At 37.5% G+C, this 27437-nt stretch overlaps 1 protein-coding gene across 2 annotated transcripts in view; it reads left to right on the forward strand.

Moving 5' to 3' along the window:
• Positions 1-5096: 5096 nt before the first annotated feature.
• The window catches only part of LOC108236236 (Ig mu chain C region), a 30075-nt gene continuing 7734 nt past the window's right edge, over positions 5097-27437 (forward strand). The window contains exons 1-4 of one of the 2 annotated variants that reach the window (XM_037978823.1): positions 5097-5165; positions 5266-5566; positions 21752-21825; positions 24803-25099. In XM_037978823.1, coding sequence (XP_037834751.1) covers positions 5123-5165; positions 5266-5566; positions 21752-21825; positions 24803-25099 — 715 coding nt within the window. In that variant the 5' untranslated portion in view covers positions 5097-5122. Of the gene's footprint in view, positions 5166-5265; positions 5567-21751; positions 21826-21890; positions 22766-24802; positions 25100-27437 lie in introns of those variants that run through there. The other variant, XM_037978822.1, reaches the window with a different exon arrangement.

Below are 27437 nucleotides of genomic sequence, written 5' to 3' on the forward strand. Positions count from 1 at the left end.
AATTCACCTAAATTTAATCCTCATTGGTACTTGGGTCACAGTTTGAGAACCAAGGATGGAAAGGATTGTTATAGTTATATTAAACCTTGAAAAAATAAAAAGAGGATGGTGGCCTCTGAGGAGCAGGGTTGGGGACCTTTGACCTGCGAGAGAAATAAAAAAAATAATGTAAACGCTCGAGCTTTAGATGCACTTTGGTTAGGTTTTATAAACTAACGTACTATACTCATTGTCTCAACTGTTTTAAGGCCCCTTTGGACATAAATACTCCAGAAATGAATCAAATTTCTCATAAATCTGGCTTTGAATGTATTAGTTTGAAGGAAGAAAATGTTATCAAGATGATGCTGAAATACTCTATCTATATATCTATCTATTCTCTCGAGGAGATGAGTTTTTATTTTATCAAGTTTTCATCTGAGTGGGAGGAGTTGATGCAAACTCTATTCGCTTCCTTCTTTCCATGTTTGTTGCAGAGTTTAAGACTCTCTTCGGACCCCTGACACAAACACAGCAGACAGTTGCAGTGGTTAGACCCGAGCCTGGGGTTGTTTTTTTTCCCCTCATCCTATCAGTTTACTGGACCGATAAGAAGAAAACATTTTAACTTGAGGGATGAACATTACATTGTTGGAGTTTAATGACGCATCTGTCTGGTGAGGGTCAAACACTGACTCGGTGTGAATCAGGGGTTAAACGGCTCGGAGAATCTCACAAACTGACCTGTATATATTCAGAGTTTGGGGGATGATTATGATAAAGTTTGGCTCAGAGAAGCAGCTGGAAAAAGGACTGGAGTGGATCACTTTATATTATCTGCTTTGAATACTCACAGTGAGTAAAAAAAAAAAACGGTTCACAATCTCCAGAGAGATCAGCCGACAGCAGGTGTATCTGCAGATGAACAGCCTGTCGATAATCACAGTGACACAGAACAAAAAACTCATCCGGCAGCAACACGAATCCACCACAATATTTAAACGAGTTTACTGTCACAGTGCAGAGATAATCAGTCTTTATGGGTTTTATAAAATGCTTTTTATTTTCTAAGTTGTGTTTAAACAATTTAAATATTGAAACATCAACATTTTTGAAAAGGTAATTTTTTTTACTGCATCCCAGCACTAATGCTAATGACTAACTTAGATATATACAGTACAATAATCAAGAATCAAAGTATTGAAACATCTGATTTAAAAATAGGACAAAAACAAAAGAAACAACAATCTTTGGTCAACAACAAAGGCTATAAGGTCAGGTTTTAATCTAAACAATAATAATAATAATAATAATGGTAACTTAAAAAATAAAACCTGGTGTTCAAACTTTAATTTCTAAACAGAAAAATAAACAGCAAGAAGGAAAAGTACCAGAAGTGATTTATGTACATTTTTAAAACCCAACTAAAATACATCTCAAACATCATTCACCACTGTTATGTAAATCATTTAAAAATACAAAAAGAATTAAATGACATCCGTACTTTGATTCACTAACATTAGCCACTTGAATATTACCACTATTAATTAGTCAAAAAGAACATCTGTAAAAACACAGAAGCAGCAAACTTTGTGACAATACTTGTACCATGATCAGAATTTCTGGACTTGATTCTGTTTTGTTCTCTAGCATTAGCTGCTTTATTATTCCTATTATTAGTAGTAAATGAAATAGAATTTGATATAAAATCTGGTCTGATCCGGTTGTTTCCTTCCTGTGAGGAGGCGTTCATGTAAAACAATGTAAAACTCGTCCTCCGGCTCTTATTTCTCTGCAGAGGACGACCAGAGACGGCGAACACATAGTTTACCACGATGGACTGTAGAGCAGGACTGCTGCTGGCAATGATCTGCTGGGCAGGTGGAAATCAGCACAGATTCCAAGAAACATCTACATTTTATTTGCTTCACCGGCTCATTTCTGTTGATGTTTTGTTTCTTTTATCATAATGTCTTAGCAGGTGTTGAAGGACAGACAGAGTCTGATCCAGTCATTAAAAGACCCGGAGAATCCCACAGGCTGACCTGTACAGGTTCTGGATTCACATTCAGCAGCTATCACATGAACTGGGTCCGACAGGCTCCTGGAAAAGAACCGGAGTGGGTCGCTCTTGCGCACACAGGCAGTTCTCATTTCTTTTACTCCCAGTCAGTCCAGGGTCGGTTCACCATCTCCAGAGACGACTCCATCAGTAAACTCTACCTGCAGATGACCAATCTGAGGACTGAGGACTCGGCTGTGTATTACTGCGCCCGGTAGACACAGTGAGAGACACAAACAGGAGAGTCGCACAAAAACCCACATCCTCTATTTGACATCAGGAATCAGACAAAAACATGCTCTTCCTCAAAGCTTCTCCTGTCTCGTACCATTCTACATGGATTAAATATGATGGTTTCTCATCTTTTCTTTACAATGATCAAAATGAATTCATGATTTTAGATATTTTCACTGAGAAAAAATAAATTAAACCATGATGATTACAGTCTAAAACAAAGTGACAACTATAACTTCTGGTAACAGTTTTTATTGTTAGGCTAGTATAGTAGATTGCAATAAAAAATAAATTCCCTTTAAGTTTTATATATATATATATATATATACATTTTTTGTTTCTTGTCACTCTGTCTTTGTTGTATTAAGAAATCTGAATATGACTTTCTGATATAGGTTTTGGGGTTTTTGAGGCCAAATATATTAAATATTTACATAACTTTTTAAAATTTATGCATTTATTCAAAAAAAGGTTTCTGTACTTCTGTCCCATTTGAGTCATTTTAGTCACAACGACGACTTCTGTTCTGTAGCTGAAAACGTTTTGCTTCTCATCTGAGGAGCTTTCTCAATTTAAAAAGATGAGAGACTGGAGTTTGAGCTTTTAAAGCTGAGATGTTTGTTAGCTGAATTTGCCTGTAAATTAAACTCACTCTCATTACAACAGAGGCTCATTAGGGTCCTTGTTAGCCTGACTCACTGATGGGCCACTCTGGTCACATGGACGCAGGTCCTGATTGGAGTGAAACTGACTGGGGATCAGGCCTAAAGCTCCATTATATGTTTTTGAAAGCTAAAATCTGAGACCTCCTCTGTTTAAAGTTGGTTTCTCTCTTTTGACATAGATGGCTTCCTTCGCCCCCCTCACAAACCATCTCTGTTCTCGGTCCAAGACATGAACATTTTGGTCCTCAGAAGAGTGTCCCTCATCCTTGAGGTGTAGGTTTGAGAGGGGATATAACAGATATTAAGTATTACGATTAGATTTAATGAATGGTTTATTTTCTAATTTATTTATTTGCATGTTTTGTATATAAGTGAGAGTTCCAGCTTCTGTTCTGCCTGTTCTCCCACTAACCCTACTCTCTGCAGCTCACGAGCAACAGGTGCTGCTGCTGATGGCCTGATGAGCTCTGACATCTTAAAAGCCTCTTTATAATCTGGAGCTCTGGTTTCTATGTGGTGATTTCAGCCTACGGCACAACAACACAACTCTGTAAGAGCCATTGCCTTCTGTCTGACTCAAAATTATTCTGCATGACAATCCTCCTGGTCCTATCCTTCTCACAAGCCTGTGAATAAAGTCAGTTCCTTTTTTCCCCTCCATCCTGAGTCTCCCAATCTTTTTGGTTCTTGGAACATCAAACTCTGGACTAAAAGAAAGCTTAAGCTGGCAAAAAATGACAACAAGATCTTAATGATTTCCACGCACAAATCAATTTGCTCTTTTTAATTTAATGAGGAAGAGTCAGTTCTTTCAGTCACTAATGGTAAAAACAAGCCAGGAGATTCTCTCGGTTTTAGGGCAGGGGTGGCCAACCCTGGTCCTGGAGGGCCACCATCCTGCAGGTATTACTTGTTCCTCTGCTCCAACACACCTGATTTGAATCAATGGGTGATTAACAGGCTTCTGCAGAACATGAGGAGGTGATTTAACCACTGAATCAGGTGTGTTGGAGCAGAGAAACAAGTAAAACATGCAGGATAGTGGCTCTCCAGGACCAGGGTTGGCCACCCCTGTTCGAGGGAGTCTACCTTCATTGGTCACTTTGCCATTAACTGGATTAAACATTTTGAAAAGGATACACCTTGAAATGCATGGGATTTGTGCAGCAAAGGATCTCCAAATAAATATACTAACAATGTGACTGTTTACATTACAAATCACACTTAAATTGATTTGTCAGACTGGTAAATCTAAAGGAGTGTGTGTCCAGCGCATGAACAAAAATATTCCATTTAATAAACTAAACCTTTTGCACTGACCCGTGGGTGGCTGTGACACACGGTAGGAAAACAAAATGAGAGTATTGAAATACAAGTAAAAAAAAAAGACAAACAAATGAAAACCAGAGGGAACAGCTGCTGCTGTGGTTTGTAACTTCCTGCTTCTTCTAGCTGCCAGTGAAATATTTCAACAGCAGTAATAGTAAACAGTGTTTTTAATAACTACTCCGTCCATAAGGAGGTAAAGACATTGGATGGTATCAGGACTTTTCTGCAAGATGTAACTGTAATGTAAACATTTTTATACTTCTGGAGGCAGTTTTTACACTCTTTAGTGCCCTGTTGTGTTGAGTTTAAAAAAAACAAACCATGTGTTTCCTACAGCGGAAAATCATGTCACAGACATGACTTATTACTCTGACCAAAACCACTATTTGATGCATTGTTTATGTAAAGGCTGTATACTGCACTGTTCATAAAAAGTAGTGAATTACATGTTTAAGTTTCCAGAAATGTTTTAAATGAGATGTTTTCTTTTTGAGGAGGATGGGCCAAAAACCAATATCTGCAATTTCTTCTAAAGTGTTGGACATATAATTTACAAATTTGACTTCCACTCCGAGTTTTTCTTCTTCATCCATGGCTGTGATCGGTCATCTGATAATCAACAGGCTCATATTCAGTCCAAAAACTTCATAGATTGATAACCAAGTTGATTTTTTTTTTAATTTTAACAAAAAAAGCAGCTGTTTTCTTTGCAGAATTAAGTATGAACAAATTCAGTCAAGCTAGTATATTTCTAGTACTTCATATGTTTGATTTTATGCAAATACTCTGAGACCCCATTTTTTTTCACTCAGCAATAAAACCTGAACTCCAGCTGAAGAAGTCAGTCTCCACCATGGTTTCTGTAACTCTGTTGCTGCTGTTTGCAGCTGGATCCTGTGAGTCTCTCTGGGTTTGCTGTCATTAATGATTCTGTTCTGTTCTGCCAGCACGACTAAAGAAGAATATTCTCCTTTTTTTCCCTCTTTAAACCTACAGATGTGACATGCGAGCAGCTGACTCAGCCGGCCTCTGTGACGGTGCAGCCAGGTCAGCGTCTGACCATCACCTGTCAGGTCTCTTATTCTGTCACCGGCTACTGGACAGCCTGGATCCGACAGCCTGCAGGGGAAGGACTGGAGTGGATCGGTAGCAGAGTTGGTGGCTCCACTAGCTACAAGGATTCACTGAAGAACAAGTTCAGCATTGACCTAGACTCCTCCAGCAACACGGTGACTCTGAATGGGCAGAACATGCAGCCCGAAGACTCTGCCGTGTATTACTGTGCGAGAGACCCACAGTAAGAGAAAGCAAAACTAGAGCTGAACAAAAACCCCTCAGAGTCTGAGCACCTGGAACATAAAACCACCAGAGGAGGAGCCGTCACACCACTGATGATTTAAAGTCTGGTTTCATGCTTTAAGTAGGAGCAAATGTGCAAAAAAACCCAACAAATCCCAGAGTATATTTGGCTGATAAACCAGCAGCGAGCTAATAATTGTAACCTAGTTTTTAGTTCTCGTTAAAGTTTTAAAGAAGCATCTGTTGACGTTATTATGTGTTTTTTTTTTAAAAGAACAATAAATGTTCATTGAATTACTAAACACATTTTTGAAACGGATAATTACAGAAGCTTAAAGCATTGCAGTCAACACATGAACGTTTTTTATGATTTTTATCAGACAGCATTTAGTTTAGTACCGCATAAAATATCAACTCAGTAAGATCTGTGTTAGAGTTTCAAAATCAAATGTAGTTGATTCCTGCTGGTTCAACGGCCAAACAAAAATCTAAGAGTAATAATTTACATTCATCTACTGGTTTCCAAGAGGAAAATTCTTATTTGGTAGCAAAACTACTATACATACAGCATTTTCCCCATAAAAAAGCTGTTATTCATAATTCACAATGAACTAAAAATAAATTCAGTGAATTCAATTCAATTCTTCACAGAAAGACAAACACAGACCTCTAAGGAATGTGAATCTAGGCCTATTTGTTCTCCCATCATGTAAACTGTTCAAAGAAGTCTCATCGATAATTTGACAGAAGCTTCATTCTGCAAGGGAACGTTTGGGCTACGCATAAAAAAACATTCACCTTCGAGGGAACCTTCTCAGAACAGACACAAAACACATAAACATTCAAATGGATGTCAAAAAGACTGAAGCAGCTGCTTCTGTAGTTTTTGTTTCTGCTCAGAAAAGTGAACTTGGAACAAAAACTAACAGTGCCAAAAAAATTAAATAATTTTTGAGCATTTCAAGAGGGACAATTATTAAGTGGCATTAATTCTGTCTTCCTTTCCTGTGTTACAATAATAATAATATTAATGCAGATTTAGGTGCAAAAAAAAAAGTTGATGTTTAGGATCCTGATAAATTGCAAATGTAAATGAAAGTATTATTTTGTTATTGTGTTTCGGCTGGTCAGAGCCACAGAGTTACAAAAAGACCTGTTACAGTCAGAACATCTACCAATGTTATGAAATCATGCTTATATGTGAGGATTTATCAGTTTAAAAATGTAATATTATGTCTTATGACTGCTATAGAGATAACTTGGGGAAATATACTACAAGTATTATTGATGCAACTTGTAAAGAAAGAAAGAAATCCAGATTACAGGACTGTCTGAAACATGTCAAACTGAATGACGTCTCTCCGGTTGTCACTCTTTAATTCATCTGTCTAAACTTTTTTGTCAAACATCTCATTTAAATGCAGAGTCTAATAATCTTCTCCTGTTGAGGAGGAGTCAATGCAAATCCTGGCCACTCTCCATCTCTTCTTAACTTCCTGCAGAGAGGACGGCAGAGAGCAGACTGACAGTTCAACATGATGGACCACAGGACAGGACTGCTGCTTTTAGCTTTGTGCTGCGCAGGTGAAGAGTTCTCCAACTTCAGTTTAAGGGTTTATTTTGTGTCTGACGTACCTTTTCTGATATATTTGTGTGACTGTCTTAGCAGGTGTTGGAGGACAGACCCTGACAGAGTCTGAACCAGTGGTTAAAAGACCCGGAGAATCCCATAGGCTGACCTGTACAGCCTCTGGGTTCACGCTCAGCAGCTACTACATGGCCTGGAACAGACAGACTCCCGGGAAAGGACTGGAGTGGGTTGCGTGGCATGATAGCGGCAGTGGGAGTGCAAGATATTATTCCCAGTCAGTTCAAGGCCGATTCACTGTCTCTAGAGACGACAGCCGACAGCAGCTGATTCTGCAGATGAACAATCTGAGGACTGAAGATTCGGCTGTTTATTATTGTGCTTGAGATCCACAGTGACTCGACTTCAGTTAGCAGCTGTACAAAAACCTACCGCTTTTATTTAGGTTCACTCTTTTTAGTCGTTAATGACTTTTTTCTCACTATTTACTTAAAATGGCTTTTAGTTCAATACATGACCATAAAAATCAAAAAGTAATATACTGTCATCATGTATTAAATCCATGAAAACACCAAAAAATTCACAATTAAAAAGTCCAAATATCACTGATTCACCACTTTACATGTTTGTTGAAACTGTACAGCATTTAATCATCTATAATCCCACACTTTCATTATCAAGGTTCAATTTGTTTTAAAAGAAATAACTATTAAATTCTAAAGGAGCAGATGTGTCTGCTAGAGTTTCTTCATTAAAAAGGAATCAACAAAAGTTTCTAAAACAAAAGAAACTTGAGGTCTTTTGTTTTCTGTATTCTGTTTTGGAAAGACAAATCAATATCCTGGTCTGGATTTAAAGTCTTCAAGCCCACCATACATAATGTTCATTAAAATAATTACAATATATATTTTATTAAGTATTTTATTTATTTCACTCATCCAGTTTTACAATTACAATGAATGTACAGATGCAAAAATCTACCAAAACTCAAAGTTGAAGTGAAACAGGACCAGAGTAAATAATCTTATATAACCTGCTCCTTTCTTAAGAAGTCAACAGATTGATCATGTTTACATAAATATTCATCCACAAATGAAACTCAGTTACAAATCTAGCCATCCATTTTTTTTTTTTTACCCACTTCTTCTTTCCAGGTTGTGGGGAGCTGGTGTCTGTCTCCAGCAGTCCCTGTGCAAAAGGCAGGGGACACCCTGGACAGGTCACAAGTCCATCACAGGGACACAAAGAGACAAACAACCATTCACACTCACATCAAGAGACAACTTAGAGTTACCAGTGAACCGAACATGTTTTTGTTCTGTGGAAGGAAACCCACCTGAGCACAGAGAGGACATCTAAACTCCACCCAGAAAGGCCCCAGGTCAGGAAGCAAACCTCTGACCTTCTTGCTGGGAGGCGACAGCTCTAACCACCGTTCCACCCCAAATACAAATCAACCTTTAATATCATTCCATAAGTTCAGAACATGTAATTTTTTCTTGAACTGATTCATAGTTAAACATTTTTTTTATACCATCACCCAGTTTATTCCATAATTTATCTCCATGTACTGAGATACACATCTGCTTTAGCGTAGTTTGTGCAAAAACTTTAAAAATCAAATTCCCTCCTATGATCTTCATCGCTGGATCTCAGTACAAAAACAACCCTCTGCAAATTATTTGTCGGCAAATTTCTTTTTAGCTTTGCACAAATCTAATACTATTTTTAAGCTAGCCAAATATTTTATTTTCCATACTTTTGACTTCATAAAAACACTATTAGCTTGATCTTTAACATTTAGTTTATGTAGTTTCTATAGCTTTTTCTTTGTCTTAAAAAGGTTCAGTTTTAGTCACATACGTGTTGACTTTTTGTTTTTACAGTAAGTCAAATATGGAATAATAAGTGAATAATGCAAAATATGAAATGTTGAGATGTCTAAAACACCTTTCCTCTAAACAACTATACTTATAAGTTGAATTTAATAACTTTTAAATATGAAAACCAAAAACAAGAATAAATGAACAGATTATATTCGATCCAGCTGTAAAGGACTGGAGTGGATTAGAAACAGGATTGAAATCCTAAAACTATTCTCTAAAAAACAAATTCAGACTGAAGCCACCAAAGGAGGAGCTCTTACATCATGAACTATTTTACAACTCACACACAGGATGGTTCAAAGAAAAGCAACTAGCTAACAATGGATTTGTCTTATTCAATGTATTTAGGTAGATTGAACGTTTGCATCTTTGTCTTGCAAAGAATGATTGACTTTTTTTTTATATTGATAACTGATTCTACAAAAAAGGGGGCTATGAAGTGAACAAAATTAAGTTTAAATCTTCAAAAACAAACAACAAGAAACACCCACCCCAACATTAATATTTGTAACTTAAAACAAGAGCATATTTGGCAGCTAAACCAGTAGAGAGCTTATAATTGTAACTTAAGAATATGGTTATTAAAGTTTGCAGTTTCCACAGACGTTTGAAGAAATCTGATGCTGTTATTAAGTGAAAGATGGGATTTGCCAGTCCATCACAGGCAAACAAAGGAGACAGACCTCTCATGCTCACACACACAGATAAATTGGAGCTGCTACTCAACCTGACAGACAAATCTTTAGACTGTGAGAACACATAGAAAGGCCTCAGCCAAGAGTTGAACCAGCAACCTTCTTACTGTGAGGGAACAGTTTTATCCACCTGTTCTACCATTCAGCCTTTTCTTAATCCTACAATCACATAATAAAGACAAAAAGCAACTGACTTCAAAATCAGAAGTATATAGGTGTACATACTAACCAAGTGCAAACAAGTAGTTGTAAACATTTTTAAGCTAATGAATAAACTGAACTGGAAACTGGGAGCAAAGGTTTTTTTCTTTTTTGAGTTTCTTCAAACAGTTTTGGTAACAGAGAGAGGTTGCTCAGAGTCTCGTGAGGAGGAGGAGGAGGAGTCAATGCAAAACTCAGACATCTTCATCTCTACTTATCTGCCTGCGGCGATGATGACAGAGGACACTGAAGACTCAGGTTAACACGATGGACTTCAGAACAGAGCTGCTGCTTTTAACCCTCTGCTGGACAGGTGGAGACTTTCGCTAATTTTGCCCTAAAAATGTTTAAAGTGCGTTATCAACATGATGCAAACTCTCCGTTTCTTCTTTTAGGTGTTGAAGGTCAGACTCTGACACAGTCTGAACCAGTGGTTAAAAGACCCGGAGAATCCCACAGACTGACCTGTACAGTCTCAGGGTTCACATTCAGCAGCTTCTGGATGCACTGGGTCAGACAGGCTCCTGGGAAAGGACTGGAGTGGATCGCTGCTCATTACGACAGTGATAACATTCGCTACGCTCAGTCAGTCCAGGGCCGGTTCACCATCTCCAGAGACAACAACAGACAGCAGGTGTATCTTCAGATGAACAGTCTGAGGACTGAAGATTCTGCTGTTTATTATTGTGCTCGAGACTCAAAGTGGTTAAAGTCAATGGAGCAGCTGTACAAAATCCTACAACTGACACCCAAGCTTTTAGTATTTTCTAATGAAGGTAAACAATGTGCCTCAAAAAGTGAATTAACTTCAACAATAATAAAGTTATTTTTATTTAATTATTTAATTTATTTCTGTTTGAGATAACAATATAGATATCTTCATCTTATTTAGGTCCTAATCCTACATAGTCATTACGCTCTGTGTTTCCACAATTGCCCCTCAGGGATAATTAAAGTTTTCTAAATATGAATCTGATGTAGACTTTATAAAATGTTAAGGACCTGACATTGTGGTCTGTTTTACTTTCAATGTTATCTGTTTTCTTTCCCTTATCTTAACTTTTTTGAGATATGTTGATGCCAAAAAATTCCAAATCTACTTCCCCCCCCAGAAATAGTTCATTTTTTGAAATTAAACATTTGCTATGTTTACTATATTTCATTGTTAAAATTATATTTTTATTTACATTTTACACAAAGTCCCAACTTTTTGGAATTAGGGTTGGACAGTACCTCTTTTTTAGTCTTTTTCTTCTCCTTCAAGATGTGAATGTGAAAATAGCTGAAGGCACATGTAAGTTTGTATGTGTGATCACACACTAGATGATACATATGGATGAAATACTTGTTTCTGACCTCATGATATTATTATCTGTGAAGTTTGATGTGCAACTATACCAGCCACTGCAACACAGAAATCAGGAACTCAGATCAGAAGAAATAAAGTCGGAAATGCTGTGTGTGTTCTCGAGTGAAATAACATAAAATCCCTCATCTGCACATTTCCAGCAAACATCTCTTTGCTTCTCTACACTTCATCCTGAACCTTTGAAACGTGTTACTGATTTCCGCATCTTGTGGCACGTTAACATTTTTAAACAAATTGCTACACATTTTGCACGAAGACAAACTCTAAATCAATCATTTATGTCAAATGAATTTCTAACAGCTCCAATATACAAATGGATAATGTTATGAAAACGATTTCTGAGTTTCTAGGAGGAGTTCATGCAAATAGTTTCTGGTTTTACTTATCAAGCAGCAGAGAGGTCGACAGAAACATTTAACAAACAGCATGATGGACTACAGAGGGCTGCTTCTTCTAACGGTCTGCTGGGCAGGTGAAACACTGAGTTCAGATACATTTTATCTTCATCAAAACTGAAATTTAGGTTAAATGACTTTTTTCTCTTTATTTGACAGGTGTTGAAGGTCAGACTCTGATAGAATCTGAACCAGTGGTTAAAAGACCCGGAGAATCCCACAGACTGACCTGTACAGTCTCAGGGTTCACATTAAGCAGTTTCTGGATGCACTGGGTCAGACAGGCTCCTGGGAAAGGACTGGAGTGGATCGCTGCTGATAGTGGTGGTGCTCAGTATTACTCTCAGTCAGTCCAGGGCCGGTTCACCATCTCCAGAGACAACAACAGACAGCAGGTGTATCTGCAGATGAACAGTCTGAGGACTGAAGATTCTGCTGTTTATTATTGTGCTCGAGACTCACAGTGGTTAAAGTCAGTGGAGCAGCTGTACAAAATCCTACAACTGACACCCAAGCTTTTAATATTTTCTAATGAAGGTAAACAATGTGCCTCAAAAAGTGAATTAACTTCAACAAAAATAGTTTTTCTTTTTTTTTTGCTGTTTGATGTCAGAGTTGAATGAGGTGAACCCAATACACAGACTCATTTAGAAATAAAAAGAAAAAGTGTTTTTTAAAGAACTGGAAAAAAAAAAAGACTGACGTAGCAGCAAAACAAATTACCAAAAACTTACAGAGACAGCGGGGGAAAATGATGAGCAAACAAACACAAAAGCATGGACATCTAGACAGGATGAATGAACGAAAAGGAACTGGTTTTAAGGAACTGAGGGTGAAATGAGTTACAGCTGGGACATGACGAGGAACAGGTGAGGTGGGCGTGGCAAGCAGACTGGAGAATTACAGAGCTGAGGGCAGGTGAATAGGGACAGGAGACACAGAAAGCAAAAATTATGTGTGTTTGTGGGTCAGTCAGAGGACCAAAGTCACCATCAGTTCAGATTTAACTACAAATGTTCTCTGCAGCTCTGATGCTGCTGCTTCCCTGTGAGATTTAACTAATAATCACTTAGAAACACTCTATATTTAGATGAATTATGATGTTAACCTTGATTTGTGTTCCTACAGATGTGTGCATCACTGATCTCATTTAGCCAGACTCAAAGGTTGTGCAGCCTGGACAGTCTTTGACCATAATCTATCGAATCTGGTTCCTCTTTAAGTGATGACAGCTAAGGAACAGGTTGGATCAGACGACATGATCACACAGCAACATGTTGCTCTGAAGTTCAGCTACAGCGAAGACACTTCTGCAGGAGCTGGGTTAGCGCCACAGCGATACAAAAATACATAGTCGTGCTCATGAACTCAGAAACCAAAATCAAAACCAAAACAGTTTCACATACAGCGTAAGGAACATGCAGTTTAAACTTTTGATGGAGAGCATGATTATTTTTTTGTTGTGTCTACGTGATGTTGATGAGAGACACGTTTGTCTCACTCTGATCTGCTTATTTCCAAAACAAAATGACCTATTAACAGATCAGAAAAAAGTCAAAAAGTTGCTAAACTGCACCCACAGTACCATAAAAGATGTAATAAAATGCCCTGACTCCATGAATGATGAAAGAATTGTTGATCAATTTAATGTTTAAAGGTAAAGAAGAAGGAAAGAACATTTTTTTTAAATGAGTAAAACAAATATATATTAAAAGACCTACAGTACTTTGAAACTTTCATTGACAAATATGAACTATTTCTTCTTTTTTATTGATTTAGAAAATGTTAGAAGGAAAAGCCTCAGCTGAAAACTTGCTAAAGAGCAATAAGGCTGCTGTGAGTCACCCCTCCAGGATGTTAGGATGGGAGTTTTTGAGTAATCTTTAGTCTTAGTTTTATTTTGATCCCTGTGTTAAGTAAGTTCTTTGTGTTTTCAGCCTGTTTGATCCTTTTGTTAAGGCAGGTAGCTGTTAAAGAGTGAAATAATCTCTTTTTGTGATCATTTATCTCCATTTGTTTTGAATAAAGTGAGTTTTTAACACCGACCTTAACATCTGGACATTTGTTTTTTCCAGCTGAAAGCCCAGAAGTTAGATTATTTGTTTCATTTATTGCCTTTATTCATTTGATGTCGCTTTCTTTTGTATTACTTATAATCAAATTGAAAACCCATTTAAATTCCATGCTGTAAGGAACAAAATGGAAAGAATATTTGTGGTGAGATATAAAACATTAATTTCTTAGTGATAGAGTTGGGTAAATTCTTCCATAAGAAAATCCTTATAAATCTGCAGGTAGGCTTCATCAAAACAGTAACCAAACTCAAGGAAGTCTGAATTTTCTGACAGATTTATTTACCTCGAATACAAACATGCCTTTACTCTTCAATATCTGGCTCTCCGAAGCAACTCATCATAGAACAATGAAGCATTTTTTGTGGCTTGTGGGACTGAAGCCGAGCTGAGAAACAAGAACAAAGTTTTTCTTGTGCTGCCATCTGCAGGTCATCACAACACAGTGTAACCCCACTCTGAGGTACCAAGGACAAGGGTGTTCAAAATCATTCTGTAACCTTAACAACAAAAACATAAATCACAAGCATCATTTTGTGAACTTCTTGAATAATAAAAACATATTGATGACAATAAAAAACAACAACATACACTCAACAGTTTCAAAGTGGCTGCTTTGGTTCAGAGGTCAGCAAAATGAAGTTTCATATTTGTTTTGTTTGATAGTGACTGTCTTACTTTAAAAACTGAACATTAACAAGTCTTTGCTGTAAAGTTGTGCCTGATGCCGTTCTTGTAGTTGGCAGGAACGTCCAGTCAAATTATAAGCTAAATAAATTAAAAAAAAGCCCCACTGTGAGTGAAACATGCCATTAGAAGCTGGAGTCATGTCACATAACATAAACTACTGTACGTTTAAAACTTGTGGCTTGTTTTTTGTTAAGTGTAAAGATAGTAAAGCTGAATGCTGGCTGATTCTAAATATATTTGAACAAATCAGACGACACACTGAGGTCCTGTAATACAATGTGGCTCTGCTGAACGAGCTAAAAAAATAAACCTAATTAATGAATTCCATTATTCAATTTGTTTATGAGTGGCAGACAGTAAAGAAGATGCAGAAAGTTAAACTCAACACAGTCGTTTCAGCTGAAGGTATAAGCTTTAAGAGGCTACAGTCAGGGTGCAGGGAGGGCTTTTTGTATCAGGTTGGATCACAGTGTGCTAACAACCACAGTGACTCGTCCCCCGACAAAAAACTGCTGCTGAAAAACTGTCAGACATGATGATAGTTCATCAAACAATGTGAACCAGTTCCTTTACAGAGCAAATGTTATAACTTTTATTTGGATTTATTTATATTTTAACCATAGAATAAAACTGACTCCATTTAAAACAACCTTCAGATGGATCAGCTAGTGTGAAAATGACCAAAAGCTGATGTGAAAACAAAAACAGCTGAAGAAAAACTGTTCTAAAAAAAAAAAGAGTCAAGTTTCTCTCCAGCTCATTATTTGTGTTTAATCTTTCCAAGTGACATTCACTTGACAATAGAAACAGTTATAAGTGAATTTAGGATCAAAATAGCAGGGACTTATGAAAAAAAAAGTTTAGAATTATTATTTTATATTAAAGAAAGAGTTTTTTTTGTGGTTTTACTTGCTTTAGCATAGTTTTATTGATCTTATTACTATTATTTTAATGTTTTCTGTCATTTATTCATTTCTTAACTTTAGATTTTAACTGCTTGACTTGACTTGTTTTGTTAACTTGTACGAATGGCAGTAAACTCTATTCTATTCTGTTTTGCTTTTTCTTTCCAAAATAAAATCTAGCTGGAGGTACTCAACGAGGAACACAATGACTTTTTATTCTAAATACATGCTAAATGGTAAAAAAAATTGGACACCAAAAATGACAACATGGTGATTTAAACAGCAGTTTCAGGCTGTTGTCAGCCGGGTACATATGGTTCAGACATCAACACGTTCCTGCTGACAGGTTGATGTTGGACTGTTTGTCGCAGCGACCACAGGGGTTAAAGGTCACGCAAAAACTCAACCTGAAGCCAACTTTATCAGAAAGTCACAGGGTCCTAAAGAAATCTATAGACAGAAGGTCTGCTCATAAAAATGAATTACTGAAGAGAAATAACAATAAAATGAATACAAATAATCAAAAAAATAATGAAATCTGTAAATCTAATTTAAGCACCTTGAATGTAGTAAAACATATTATGTAAAAGCTGAAGTTTACGCAGGTCGTGTAGAAACAGGGTTTTTGTAAGGAGCTCAGCCTCGGTGGATACCATAGCGGCAGCCACAGTGGAACATCCAATAACAAAAACCCGAAATAAGAAATGCTGTAAAGGATGAAGACACAGCAAAAAACAACTCAGTGAGAACATTTGCTTAGAAAACCTCCTTTAGATGTCTAACAGTTAGTGACGAGGCAACAAAGAGCAGCAGATACAGAGCGTAAATATATATTATGTTGCTGGATGAAGCTTTGGAAATTATTTAGGAGAATTAAGGTTTAAATGTGGCTCAATCAGTGTGGATCATTTACTATAAAACAATGAATAAATGTAGAAAATTCAATGTGAGACCAGATATTTTCCATCTATTAGACATTTAACAAAACAAACATGATGGATGTTTGAATTATTTCTTTCATGTTTTTGCTGAACTTCTCAGGAATTACAACGGTTTTAAAAAGCTTTCACTTACAATTTTTGTAGAATTGAGTAAAAGAAAGTTTAAATAAAACTTTATAAGAGCTTCAAAGACTCACTGCTTCACAACTTTACGATTCACAAACATAAAACCTAAAATACACACTAGTCCGAGCTTACAGTCACATGAAATATGGCCCAAAGAGAAATAAGCGAATGGTTTCCAGTGACTGCCTGTGTGTCATGTATAATCCATCAGAGTGAAGTGTTTTTGTGAGGAGCTGAAACACAGTGGACAGTATAGCAGCCACAGTGATGAACCCTGTGACAAAAACCACACTGAAAAAATAACTCTGTGTCTCTGAAACATGTCCCAGTCTTTGGATTTTGTTCTTTTCATTTAGATCATATTGGTTTTATTTATTGTTCTATGATGATATTTTGTGTTTTTAGTTGACTCCCTACAAAGTTTCCTTCTCTTTTAGCTTCTTCTTTTTGCTGCATTTTAAAAGAATAAGTACAATTTGAATTGAAGGTTCCTTGAAGGAACGCATATCGCCCGCCACCTTTCATGCCAGAGTTTTAGACTAAGATCATCTGATGAAACATAAGGGATCAGTCTTGAAAATAAACATTATTCATGATCTCATGTGAAATTGTTAGATGTGAAGAACTCTACTACCACATTGATTTTTAGCTCAGTCTCTGTTTTTTTTTGTGTTGGCTAATGTTGCATAGCTGTGGCGACCATCTTGAATTGAGTTCCCTCCTAAAGTTAATCAGTTGTAGATATACAGCCAATGATTACTTCCTGCAAGCTTCATTAAAATTTGTCCTGTGGTTTATGAAATATTTTAGTAACAGACATTCATGAACACATACACACACAAATATTTTTGTCTCCCTTTCCCTTTTCCCATAATAAATACTATATCACAACAAAAACCTTACAGTACAGCATTCTGTGTTTGTTCTAAAACTGTAAAAAAATATCTCTCAATAGGAATTAAATTGGCAGATGAATCGTACTAAAACTTGTGATTAAAAGGTGTCAAATTGCCTGTTTGTGCAATGGAGAGTCTTGGCGTTCAAATGACTCAAATAATAGGGGTGTTTAAATTAATTGAAACTTCAAAAAACTGTATCTTTCATTAAGAACCAAAAGACCAAACTGCACTGGGAGAAATGTCAAGGAAACAACAACAGAGGTTGATCCGATGGTAAATAAGTAGAAACAAGGCTTTAAGTCAAGAAGTAGATTGTGATTTTTTTTTTTTTACATAAACACTGAGCTGAGCACAAGGCAGCTGACAATCCACCTTTGCAATGAGAAAACAACCCCCCCAAAATTCAAAGTTCACTAAAGCTTCATGATGTCGTCCCCTGATCGCACACAGGACCAAAAAGAACAACGGCTAACAGCGGGTTACGTCACGTTTTTGAGCAGTGGGTTCTGTCACGCCAAGGTTTTTGAGCAGCTCCAAATTATTGTGTGGGGTGGCAGCCACAGTGAGAAACCATAATACAAAAACCTGCTGTGAACTGGAAGAAGGCATAAAGTGTTTTAATGCTTTTAAAAAAAGATCCAGATCTCAAGATTTTCAGCTAAATACTGGAAAATATTTTATTTCCAATTTCAGATAATTAAAAGCTTTATTTACTCAGATCCACATCTGGCTTTAGTGCGAATATAACCAGTTTAATATTTTTGTAACTACTCTGTTGATGTTTATTGACATGTGTTATAAGTTAGTTACTTGGTACAAATTTAAATCACTATAAACTGGAAAAAGTCGGGCCAGTCTACGGGTTACCAGCAGTTGGAGTAATAAATATTCTTACTGGTCAAACTTTATGTAACAGACAAGAAACAGTCTTCAGCTCAACAGGTGCTTCCTCATCCAGTTTACAAGCTGAAGCTGAGGACTGAAATCCCAAAGCTTAAACAACAAAACATTACACCAAAGGAAGAAGGTTAAAGTGGATCTGCAAGTTTCTACGTATGTCATGTGGTGTTATCGCCACAGGTTTTATCGCCATGATATTTCTAAAAATAAATCAGCTTTGTGCAAAAAGATGAAGTGTCTTGTCTTACACAAGGTTGCTAAGGTCTGACATTTTCCTAAAACTAACTGAACAAATTTATTGCTTGAATTTAGATTAAGTCAATTCGTGCCTATAATGGTGACTGAAAATTAAACACTCAATAAAATGTTAGCTTGTGACTGACGTACTTCCTGTATGAGTCATTTCAGTGCTGCTGTATTCCTGGAATATCATTTCAACAGTGGTGACACTTAGTTCATAACTTAAATCTTAGTTTGATAAGATTATACATTACATGTCCTCAAGCATCAAGTTTAACCACCAGTAGAGACTGAACATGAAAACACTGTTGTCATAGCAACTTTCTTGCTGATTACAACTCTGCTTGGGACTAAAAAGTAAGTAAACAGCTCTTTTGGAAAAACCTTTATGCCTCTCCACTTGTAAACTATAGCACCTTTTGTCGAGGCATCTAAAGAAATGGGAGCAAGCTCTGTCCATGCAATAGGCTGCTAGTGACAAGGTACCTACTTATGCTATACAAAATGGATTCTTTGCTAAGTTGTCTGTGATATGTAAGCACAATGTTAGGAGTCTTTGTTTAACCTTAAAGATGCTTGTGTTTGTGTTGGGAGTAGGCATCCTGCATCTCATAAGTTGAAAGAACAGCACACATACACTGGTGGGTGACTGTTTCAGATGAAGCCGACTCTTGAACACCAGTCACTTTCACATGAACTGCACAGGAACAATGACGGGGTCGGGGCGGTGGGAGCGATCACCTTCCTTTTGATCCTCTTGACTGCAGGATCAGCACTCTCTGAGGATTCAGGTGCCTTGATGCCGTTCTGACTGCATGTCTCCAGGAGGGTCTGCGATGTCAGCATTGTGTCAGCACTGGTCAGGAATGTTTTCATATCTCGCTTTCAGACGTCCTAGTATCTAAGCTAGGATCGCCCTACTGTTCTTGTACTCCCAGCAAGCCATACAGGAAGTTATTTGGCGATTGGCTAGCATGTCGGACTGAAAAGTGTGTAAATACTAAGAATTCCTGAATGTGTTAGGTTTTACTACTGAAGTACCCGGAGTGACCCAGACGGATAATGAGGACTCAGAGGTAAAAAGTAAGTGAGTTTTATTTACAGTGGTGCTCTCAGGAGGGCTATCTGAAAAGGATGAAAGTTTGGTTAGTGGAATGTGGAGGATGGGAAGCATGGTGCTGAATCTTCTGTTCTTACAGGGAACGATATGAAGGCTGGCTCGGGGGGAGGACGAGATCTTCAGAGGGTCAGTCTTTCGGCAGGTAAAGGTCTGAGAGTGGCAAGGCAAAGGACGGCTGGAGACGAGCTCCAGATGCGTGGGAGGTGTCCAGGCGGCTTCTTGAAGGTGCAGTGGTATTCCTTAGACCAGTGATTCCCAACCCTGGTCCTCGAGGAACACTATCCTGCATGTTTCAGTTGTTTCCCTGCTTTGACACACCTGATTTGAATGAGGAAGTGATTAACAGGCTTCTGCAGACAGAAAGGACCTGCTGAAAAGCAGGGAAACAATGAAAACGTGCAGGATAGTGTTCCTCGAGGACCAGGGTTGGGAACCGCTGCCTTAGACCACAGATGTCAAACTCCATTCCTCGGGGGTCGCTGTCCTGCATGTTTTAGATGTGTTGTTGCTTTAAAACACCTGGTTTAAATGGATGACTCGTTGCCATGCTCCTGGAGAACTTGATGATTTAGTGAGGAGCTAATCAAACCATTTGAATCAGGTGTGTTGGAGCAGGAAAATCTAAAACCTCCAGGACAGCGGCCCTCGAGGCCTGGAGTTTGACACTTCTGCCTTATACAAAAACACAAACAATCAAGGTTACGGAAGAATCGTCAGGAGGGACACAGAGAGAGGCCGTACATGTACCGGGGAAACATAATGTTCCAGCGATGGATGGATCATCCCCAGGAGCTTAAGTAGGCTGGAGGCTCATCAGCAGGATCACCACCAGGTGAGCAGAAGGAAGCTCCGCCCATGCCACTCTGATACTGCAGGAAGAGGTCTGGATTTATCACCTTAATGCAAAGTTTTAATGCAGATCTTGCTGAGTTAGCACTCAGAGTTTAAGCTGGGGATTAGTCTTAGTGAACACACCAAATTTTAACTCGGTGTTTGTGAAATTACCTGGGTTATAGAGATTTTTGTGTTTACTAAGGTTGATTTGCTGTGGCAGTCATCTTGAAATGTGTTAGTCAGTTGTAGATGTCAATAAAACAATTACTTTGTGAAAGTTTCATTAAAATTTGTTTAGTGGTTCATGAGATATGTTGCCAACAAACATACGCACACACACACACACATAAAGAGACACAGGCAACAATACTATTGCTCCATCTTGCCTTTGCAGCAGGTGATAACAAGAGCAGACTAACTAATCATCAGTATCACATGAATGCAACAACCAGTATTTCTCCATCAAATGTTTCAGTTTGCTAAGTCTAGTTCTGGGTTCAGTGTTTTTTTATAGAACAGTAAAACTGTGCAGCATGTATCTTTTTTCTGTTAATGACAACAAACATAAGGATATTCATAAACAACGGCTGCTTTCTTTACCATAGTTCATACTGAGGTATCAAATAGATCCATAAATACCTTGAATCTTCTTATTATGTGCATTTTGGCGGAGTGCTGCAGGAAACTCTGCAAGTGTTTAAGGCTTGGTATTGGTTGATAAAACATCTTTAACGTCTCAGGTCAGTATTTTTTTTTTTCAGGTCAGCAAAGGATCATAAAAGCAAGTTAAGCATATGAAAACCTAATAAAGAAAATTAAACTAAACCCAAAAATCCCAGCACTTTGAATCTCACCAGCATTGGTTAATACAGTAAGTACACCTTCTGACAACAAGGCTTTTATCCCTTTTTATTACGTATTAATATCTACGAATACTAAGTTATTAACAAACACATGTTTAGTCCGGCAAATGATTTTTCTCAAACAAATGTTGAACTGCAGGAAGAAAAGCCCCCACTATGTCAATGGTGTTATCCATTTTAAACAATTAAAGATGTTTAGTAATAAAATACAATGGGATCTTTACCATCAGCTGTATCAGACTGTAAATAATGTTATGAAACCGAAGCTGACAAAAAAAGCCTCAAAAGAAGGAAGTGTGCGCAGACAGACGTTTATGCAACTCAGACCACAGGAAATAATTATCTCCAGGGACAATGCTTATAAAGAGCACAGCAGGAATTATTGAGTAAACATGCAAACGTTTTTTGGACTCAAACAAAAGGCAGGGGAGTGCAAAAAGGAAGGTGTTTGTATTACAGGTGGACTCAAGTATATCACTGTGACGACTACTTTGACTACTGGGGGAAAGGAACACAAGTCACAGTGACTTCTGGTAAGTTTTAATCAATATCTTTTTATTAATCTAATTAAATACGTTATTTTTTGATTTATTGTTAAATTCACAATGAGTTTGTGTCACCAAAGATATAACCTGTGGTTAGAATAACCCTTAGCTTATCGTTGGGTAGGCTCCAGCACTTATTGATTAAAGAATAACAATTTATTAGATGACATGAGTAAGTAGGATATTTTTGCACTAATGTGCCGTTGGAATCCATTACTGTGACGACCACTTTGACTACTGGGGAAAAGGAACAATGATGACTGTCACATCAGGTAATAATTCCATTTTATTGCCTCCATGCTTTTTATTCCATTATTTAACCTATTTAACTTTGCATTTTTAGACCTCAGAGGCATCAAAAACATACGAGACGCCCGGTTGTGAGCTTAAACGTTACATTGCGCAATTCTTTTGATGACTGGGGAAAAGAAACTATGGTCAAGTTATGGTCAGCAGATATTTTAGAGCCCAGTGTCTTTGACATGTTGGTTTATGTATGTTAGATACGATGAGTTATAACATTGTGACACTGCTTTTGACTACTGGGGAAAAGGAACCACGGTTACAGTAACATCAGGTATGTCAGTCATTACTTTTCTCTGTAATGTTTAAATTGTGTTTTAAGGTGATTTTTGGCAGGGAAAGGGGATAAAAAGGCGACACCACGCAGTTGATCCATTTCTGGAATACAGTACGCCCAACTTAGTCGAAGGTTTGGTGGTAAAAATCAAATTTGGTTTCCTATTTCGTCTAAATGTCTTTGAACGTTAAAAAGTATTTTTAGAAGTTTTACTGTTATAAAGCAGCCGCTCTTGGTAGCTGCATTAATCTGTGGTAAGGTTTTAGTATTGGGTAGTTTATAATTTGTTTTGCTGTGACTACGCTTTTGACTACTGGGGAAAAGGCACGATGATCACCGTCACTTCAGGTAGGAAAAGTTATTATTTCTGAGGAGTGAACAAAATCTGTATTAACATGTATAAAATATAAATATTTGGAACAAAGTTAGCCAAAAATGAAGCCTCGTGGATTCTCTCGACTTCAGCTGGAACAAACTAAAAAGAGGTTTATGTTTTAGATCGATTTAAAATATTTCAAAACTAATCCATGTGAAATACCAGGGTATTGGCATTATCATGGTGAGTTTTTGTTGCGAGTGGAAATAGACTTTATCTACTGTGACAATTGGGCATTTGACTTCTGGGGAAAAGGCACGACGGTAACAGTGTCATCAGGTAAGATTTGTCATTTGCAATAAATCTGCTGAAGCCTGTTTTAGACTTTTAAATGACATGTTTGTGTTCAAATTTAAACCTCAGTAATTATCATCTCAAAAGGATGCAGACCTACAAGGTGTTTACTGTATAATCCTGATATTCCAGAATAAGACGTAAAATTGAGATTAACAGGTAGTGTGTTTTAGATGGTTTGAATTTATTGGATAAAATGGTGAGAATAATTGAATGGTAAAGGATTTCCAGTTCACCAGTAATGGATTAGCTTTTTTATATTGGGAGTTAAGTTGATTCACCATTGTGCTACGGTGCTTTTGACTACTGGGGTAAAGGGACGACGGTCACCGTCACTTCAGGTATGAACATATAATGTTTCTAATGAACAAAAGAAGTGAGAAAAAAATTAATTGCAGTGATTTTTTGCAGTTTTACATTAAAACATTTTTTAACTCAATATTTGGTCAAAAATCAAATCTTGTGCCTGGTAAATTCATTTGGAGAAAGTGAGAAAGTTTAAATTCCCTCAAACCAATTTAAGTGAAGCAGCAGGATCACGTTGTGATGAGCTTTCGGTAGAAGCTTAAATCGACTCTATGGTACCTGATTCACCAGGTGAGATTGGTGTGATTTAAAATCTGCAAGTTTTATTATTTTAAATGTGTAAAATGCAATATTCCTAAAGAGAAATAGGTCAAGTCCTAAAGTAAACTGTTCTTAAAGGGTATTTACACCTCATTGTTAAAATGACTTTAAAATGTTGACATATTATCATAAAAGTCTGTTTTATGTGGTTTTAATTGTTACGTAAAATGGGGATATTTTAACCCGTTAAACAATTTCCCGTTCACCGTTTGTGGATGAGGCTTTTAATACTAAGAGTAAAGTAAATTCACCAGTGTGCCTCTACGATGGTTTTGACTTCTGGGGAAAGGGCACAATGGTCACCGTCACTTCAGGTAGGAAAAATATGCTTACTAAAAAGTGTAAGAAATTTTGAAACACTTCAGCAACGTGTTTGTACTTTTTAATGTCGTTAAAAACTATTTATTACACAGCATTAGGTTGTTGGTTGACGGTCTTTAGCCCAAAATAAAACCTGTGAAATTCAGTTTGAACAAAACTTTATGAACAAATTTAATTTAAAATTTGTGCTATAAAATGAATAGAAAAATACTTAACAGAAAGTTTGTGAATTAGTCTTTGTTAGCGGTTTTAATAGATGTGTTTTAATAATGTGACAAGCTGCTTTTTCACTTCTGGTAAAAGAACATTATAATATAATCAGTAATTGTCCATTTTAGATTTTTAAATTTTATGTTAACCCAACTAAAATCTTAACTTAACAGAAAAGTAATTATTCCCAACAACAAGCAACATTTACTACTGGGTAAAAAGGACACTTGTAACAGTTTCATCAGCTAAGGACACTGTGGAATCTCAGATTTAAATGCTAAAATTAAATAAAAGTAAGTTTTTTTTGTAAGAATTTGCCATCAGGAAAGTTGAAGGATATTCATGATTTAACAGCTTTCTTCATTCAGTTAATTTTATGACGAGTGACTGTCTGAACTGAGCAAAAATATTATATTAAAGAGTATTTTAATCTGAAAAGACCAGACTAAATGATAGATTCTTCTACAGAGGAACTTTGAAGGGTGGACATTAAAACTTTACTGACTTGGTACCGCTTTTTTGTTGCTGTATTGTATTGTTTCTTTTTTTTCCCCCAGCGGATTCCAAGGGGCCAACCTTGTTTCCTCTGCTGCCATGTGGTTCTGGGGGCAGAGACACGGTCACCCTCGGCTGTCTCGCCACGGGTTTCACGCCGTCTCCGCTGACTTTCTCATGGAAACAAGGCAGCACCACTTTGAACGACTTCATCACGTACCCTCCGATACAGAAAGGCAGCGAATACATCGGAATCAGTCAACTTGAAGTCAAGAAACAGGACTGGGACGCAAAAAAATCTTTTGAATGTTTCGCAACTCATGCTGTCGGGGAGCCACATGTTCTGATCGTAAAACCAGGTAAGGCTTATGTTAAGGCTTTAAATGTTTATTTTTATTATTTGTTTTGAATTGTAAATGGTTTTATGTGTCTTATATTTGAAAATTACTCAACAAGTTGACTAATTTTATGTATCATTTACAAAAAAACCTTAGAAATTAGGTAATTGGAGCATCACATATGTGTGACTTAAATAATGTGGGTTTTTTTTCTTTGATTTTGCTGTCTTAAGTTCATAAAATGTGTGATTTTCTTTTCAGTTTCAAGTACTACTAGCTTGCCAAAACATACCATTAATTCTGATAAGCAGCCTTTAATTGCATTGGGAAGTTAAATGTATGCTGCAAAAGCTAAAATGTGTTTAAAGGTTAAATTTTATGAGAATTATTGTCAGTAAAATCTTAGCCACCAATCTGCAAATTATTATGTGAACTTCACAACAGAGAGCAAGAACTGGTTTAACGTTTTAGAGGATAAATTTAGGTAGCAATACATAACACAGCTCGGTATTTATGGGGCACTGGGCTGTATTATGTATTGCAAACAAAAAATGAACTTTAAATGGTGGTTTAAAAGTGCCTAAATGGGGCAAATGCTTTTTGTTTTTTGTCTATTTTCTGTTGGACGAATGAAGTGGAAGGAGAGGGTTAAACTGTACTTTTCTTCTTTGATTCTTCATCAACAGACTTTCTGTTTTCTCCTCCCGTCGCAGACGGCTGGTGGGGTTTTCTGCTTCTCTCTGTCCAAATAATCCGACACTGTTCGACCCCTGCCTGTCTCCGTTTCCCCTCTGTGTTGATAATTAATACAATTAACATTCACATTTCTCTGCGTTTGCTTGCCAGCAAAAGTATATGCAGAAGTGAGAGTTAATCATTTTTGTCATTAAACAATAATAAGTGTTTGAGGAGCAGCATCAATATGTACAGGTGTGACGTAACAAACACCAACATGGTTATTTTGTATGGATTACATTCATAGAACAGTGTTTACCTTGGCTTCTGCATATATATATATTTGATTTCTTGCTTTTGCAAACATATATCTGTGTATGTGTTTGTCTTTCAGATGTGCTTTATAAGTTGCCAGCTCTTAATCTGTGTTCCTCCATTGACGAGCTCCAAGGGGAGGCTCACTTCTCCTGCTTTGCCAGAGATTTTTCGCCCAATAAGTACGAGTTCAGCTGGCTGAAAAACAATCAGCGAATCACCGAGAGGATAGACGAGGTCAACACGTCGCCCGGAGGAAGGAACGACACGAACGGAACAATGCTGTACAGTGCGGCGACTTTACTCACAGTGAAGACCAAGGACATGACTCCGTTTGATTTATTTGTGTGTGTGTTCAAGGGAACAGGAAAAAACAACACTTCAGTGCTTATTAATGCAACTTTAAACTACAAAGAATGTACAGCCGGTGAGTATTTTATACAGTATATATATATATATAGAGAGAGATTTACTGAAATTGTTTTGGAACCAATTGTTTAAATCCTGTTCCCTGATTTCTCTCTCTCAGGAGGTGAAGGTTGTCCCAGAGCAGATGTAGATATAGATATTATCGGCCCCAACAACCAGGACATGCTTGTAAACCGAAAGGGAAAGCTAACCTGTCGGGTCAGGGTTAACAGAGGCAACACCGATAAGGTTGCTTGGGAGGACGAGAGTGGCAAAGAGCTGCTGCTCACTGAACGAAATGACAAGCCAAGGATCCACGAAGCAATTCTCGACATCACCTATGATGAATGGAGTGGGGGCGTTGAGCGCTACTGTGTCGTTTATCATAAAGACTGGCTGGAGCCACTGAAGAGACTCTATAAACGGAACAGTGGTAAGAAACTGATCAGCTCATCTTCACTAACTACCTCTCGCAGGGACACCAAACGCTTTGTGACGGTTTTCTTCCCAGCCTTTTGATGTACCGATTTTGTTCAGGATGTGTCCCAGACTTTTAACTGTTCTCTCGTGCCCGCAGGAGGACCTCTTCAGCGTCCCTCCGTGTTTATGATGCTTCCAGTAGAACAAACTAGAAAAGAGGAGGTGACCCTGACTTGCTACGTGAAAGACTTCTTACCTCGTGACATTCACGTGTCTTGGCTCGTTGACGATGAGAGCGCAGAGTCAAAATACGAGTTCAATACCACCAACCCTATAGAAAACAATGGATTTTACTCCATTTACAGCCAGCTGACCATCCCTCTGGAGGACTGGAAACAGCCCGATGTGGTTTACAGCTGTGTTGTCTATCATGAATCCATAGCCGACTCAAACGCAGTCGTTAGATCTATTGGATACAGAACCAATGAAAACACCAACCTGGTCAACCTCAGCATCCCTAATATGTGCAAGGCCCAGTAGA

The sequence above is a fragment of the Kryptolebias marmoratus genome, linkage group LG12 (assembly GCF_001649575.2).
Source record: "Kryptolebias marmoratus isolate JLee-2015 linkage group LG12, ASM164957v2, whole genome shotgun sequence".
Classification (NCBI taxonomy): Eukaryota; Metazoa; Chordata; class Actinopteri; order Cyprinodontiformes; family Rivulidae; genus Kryptolebias; species Kryptolebias marmoratus.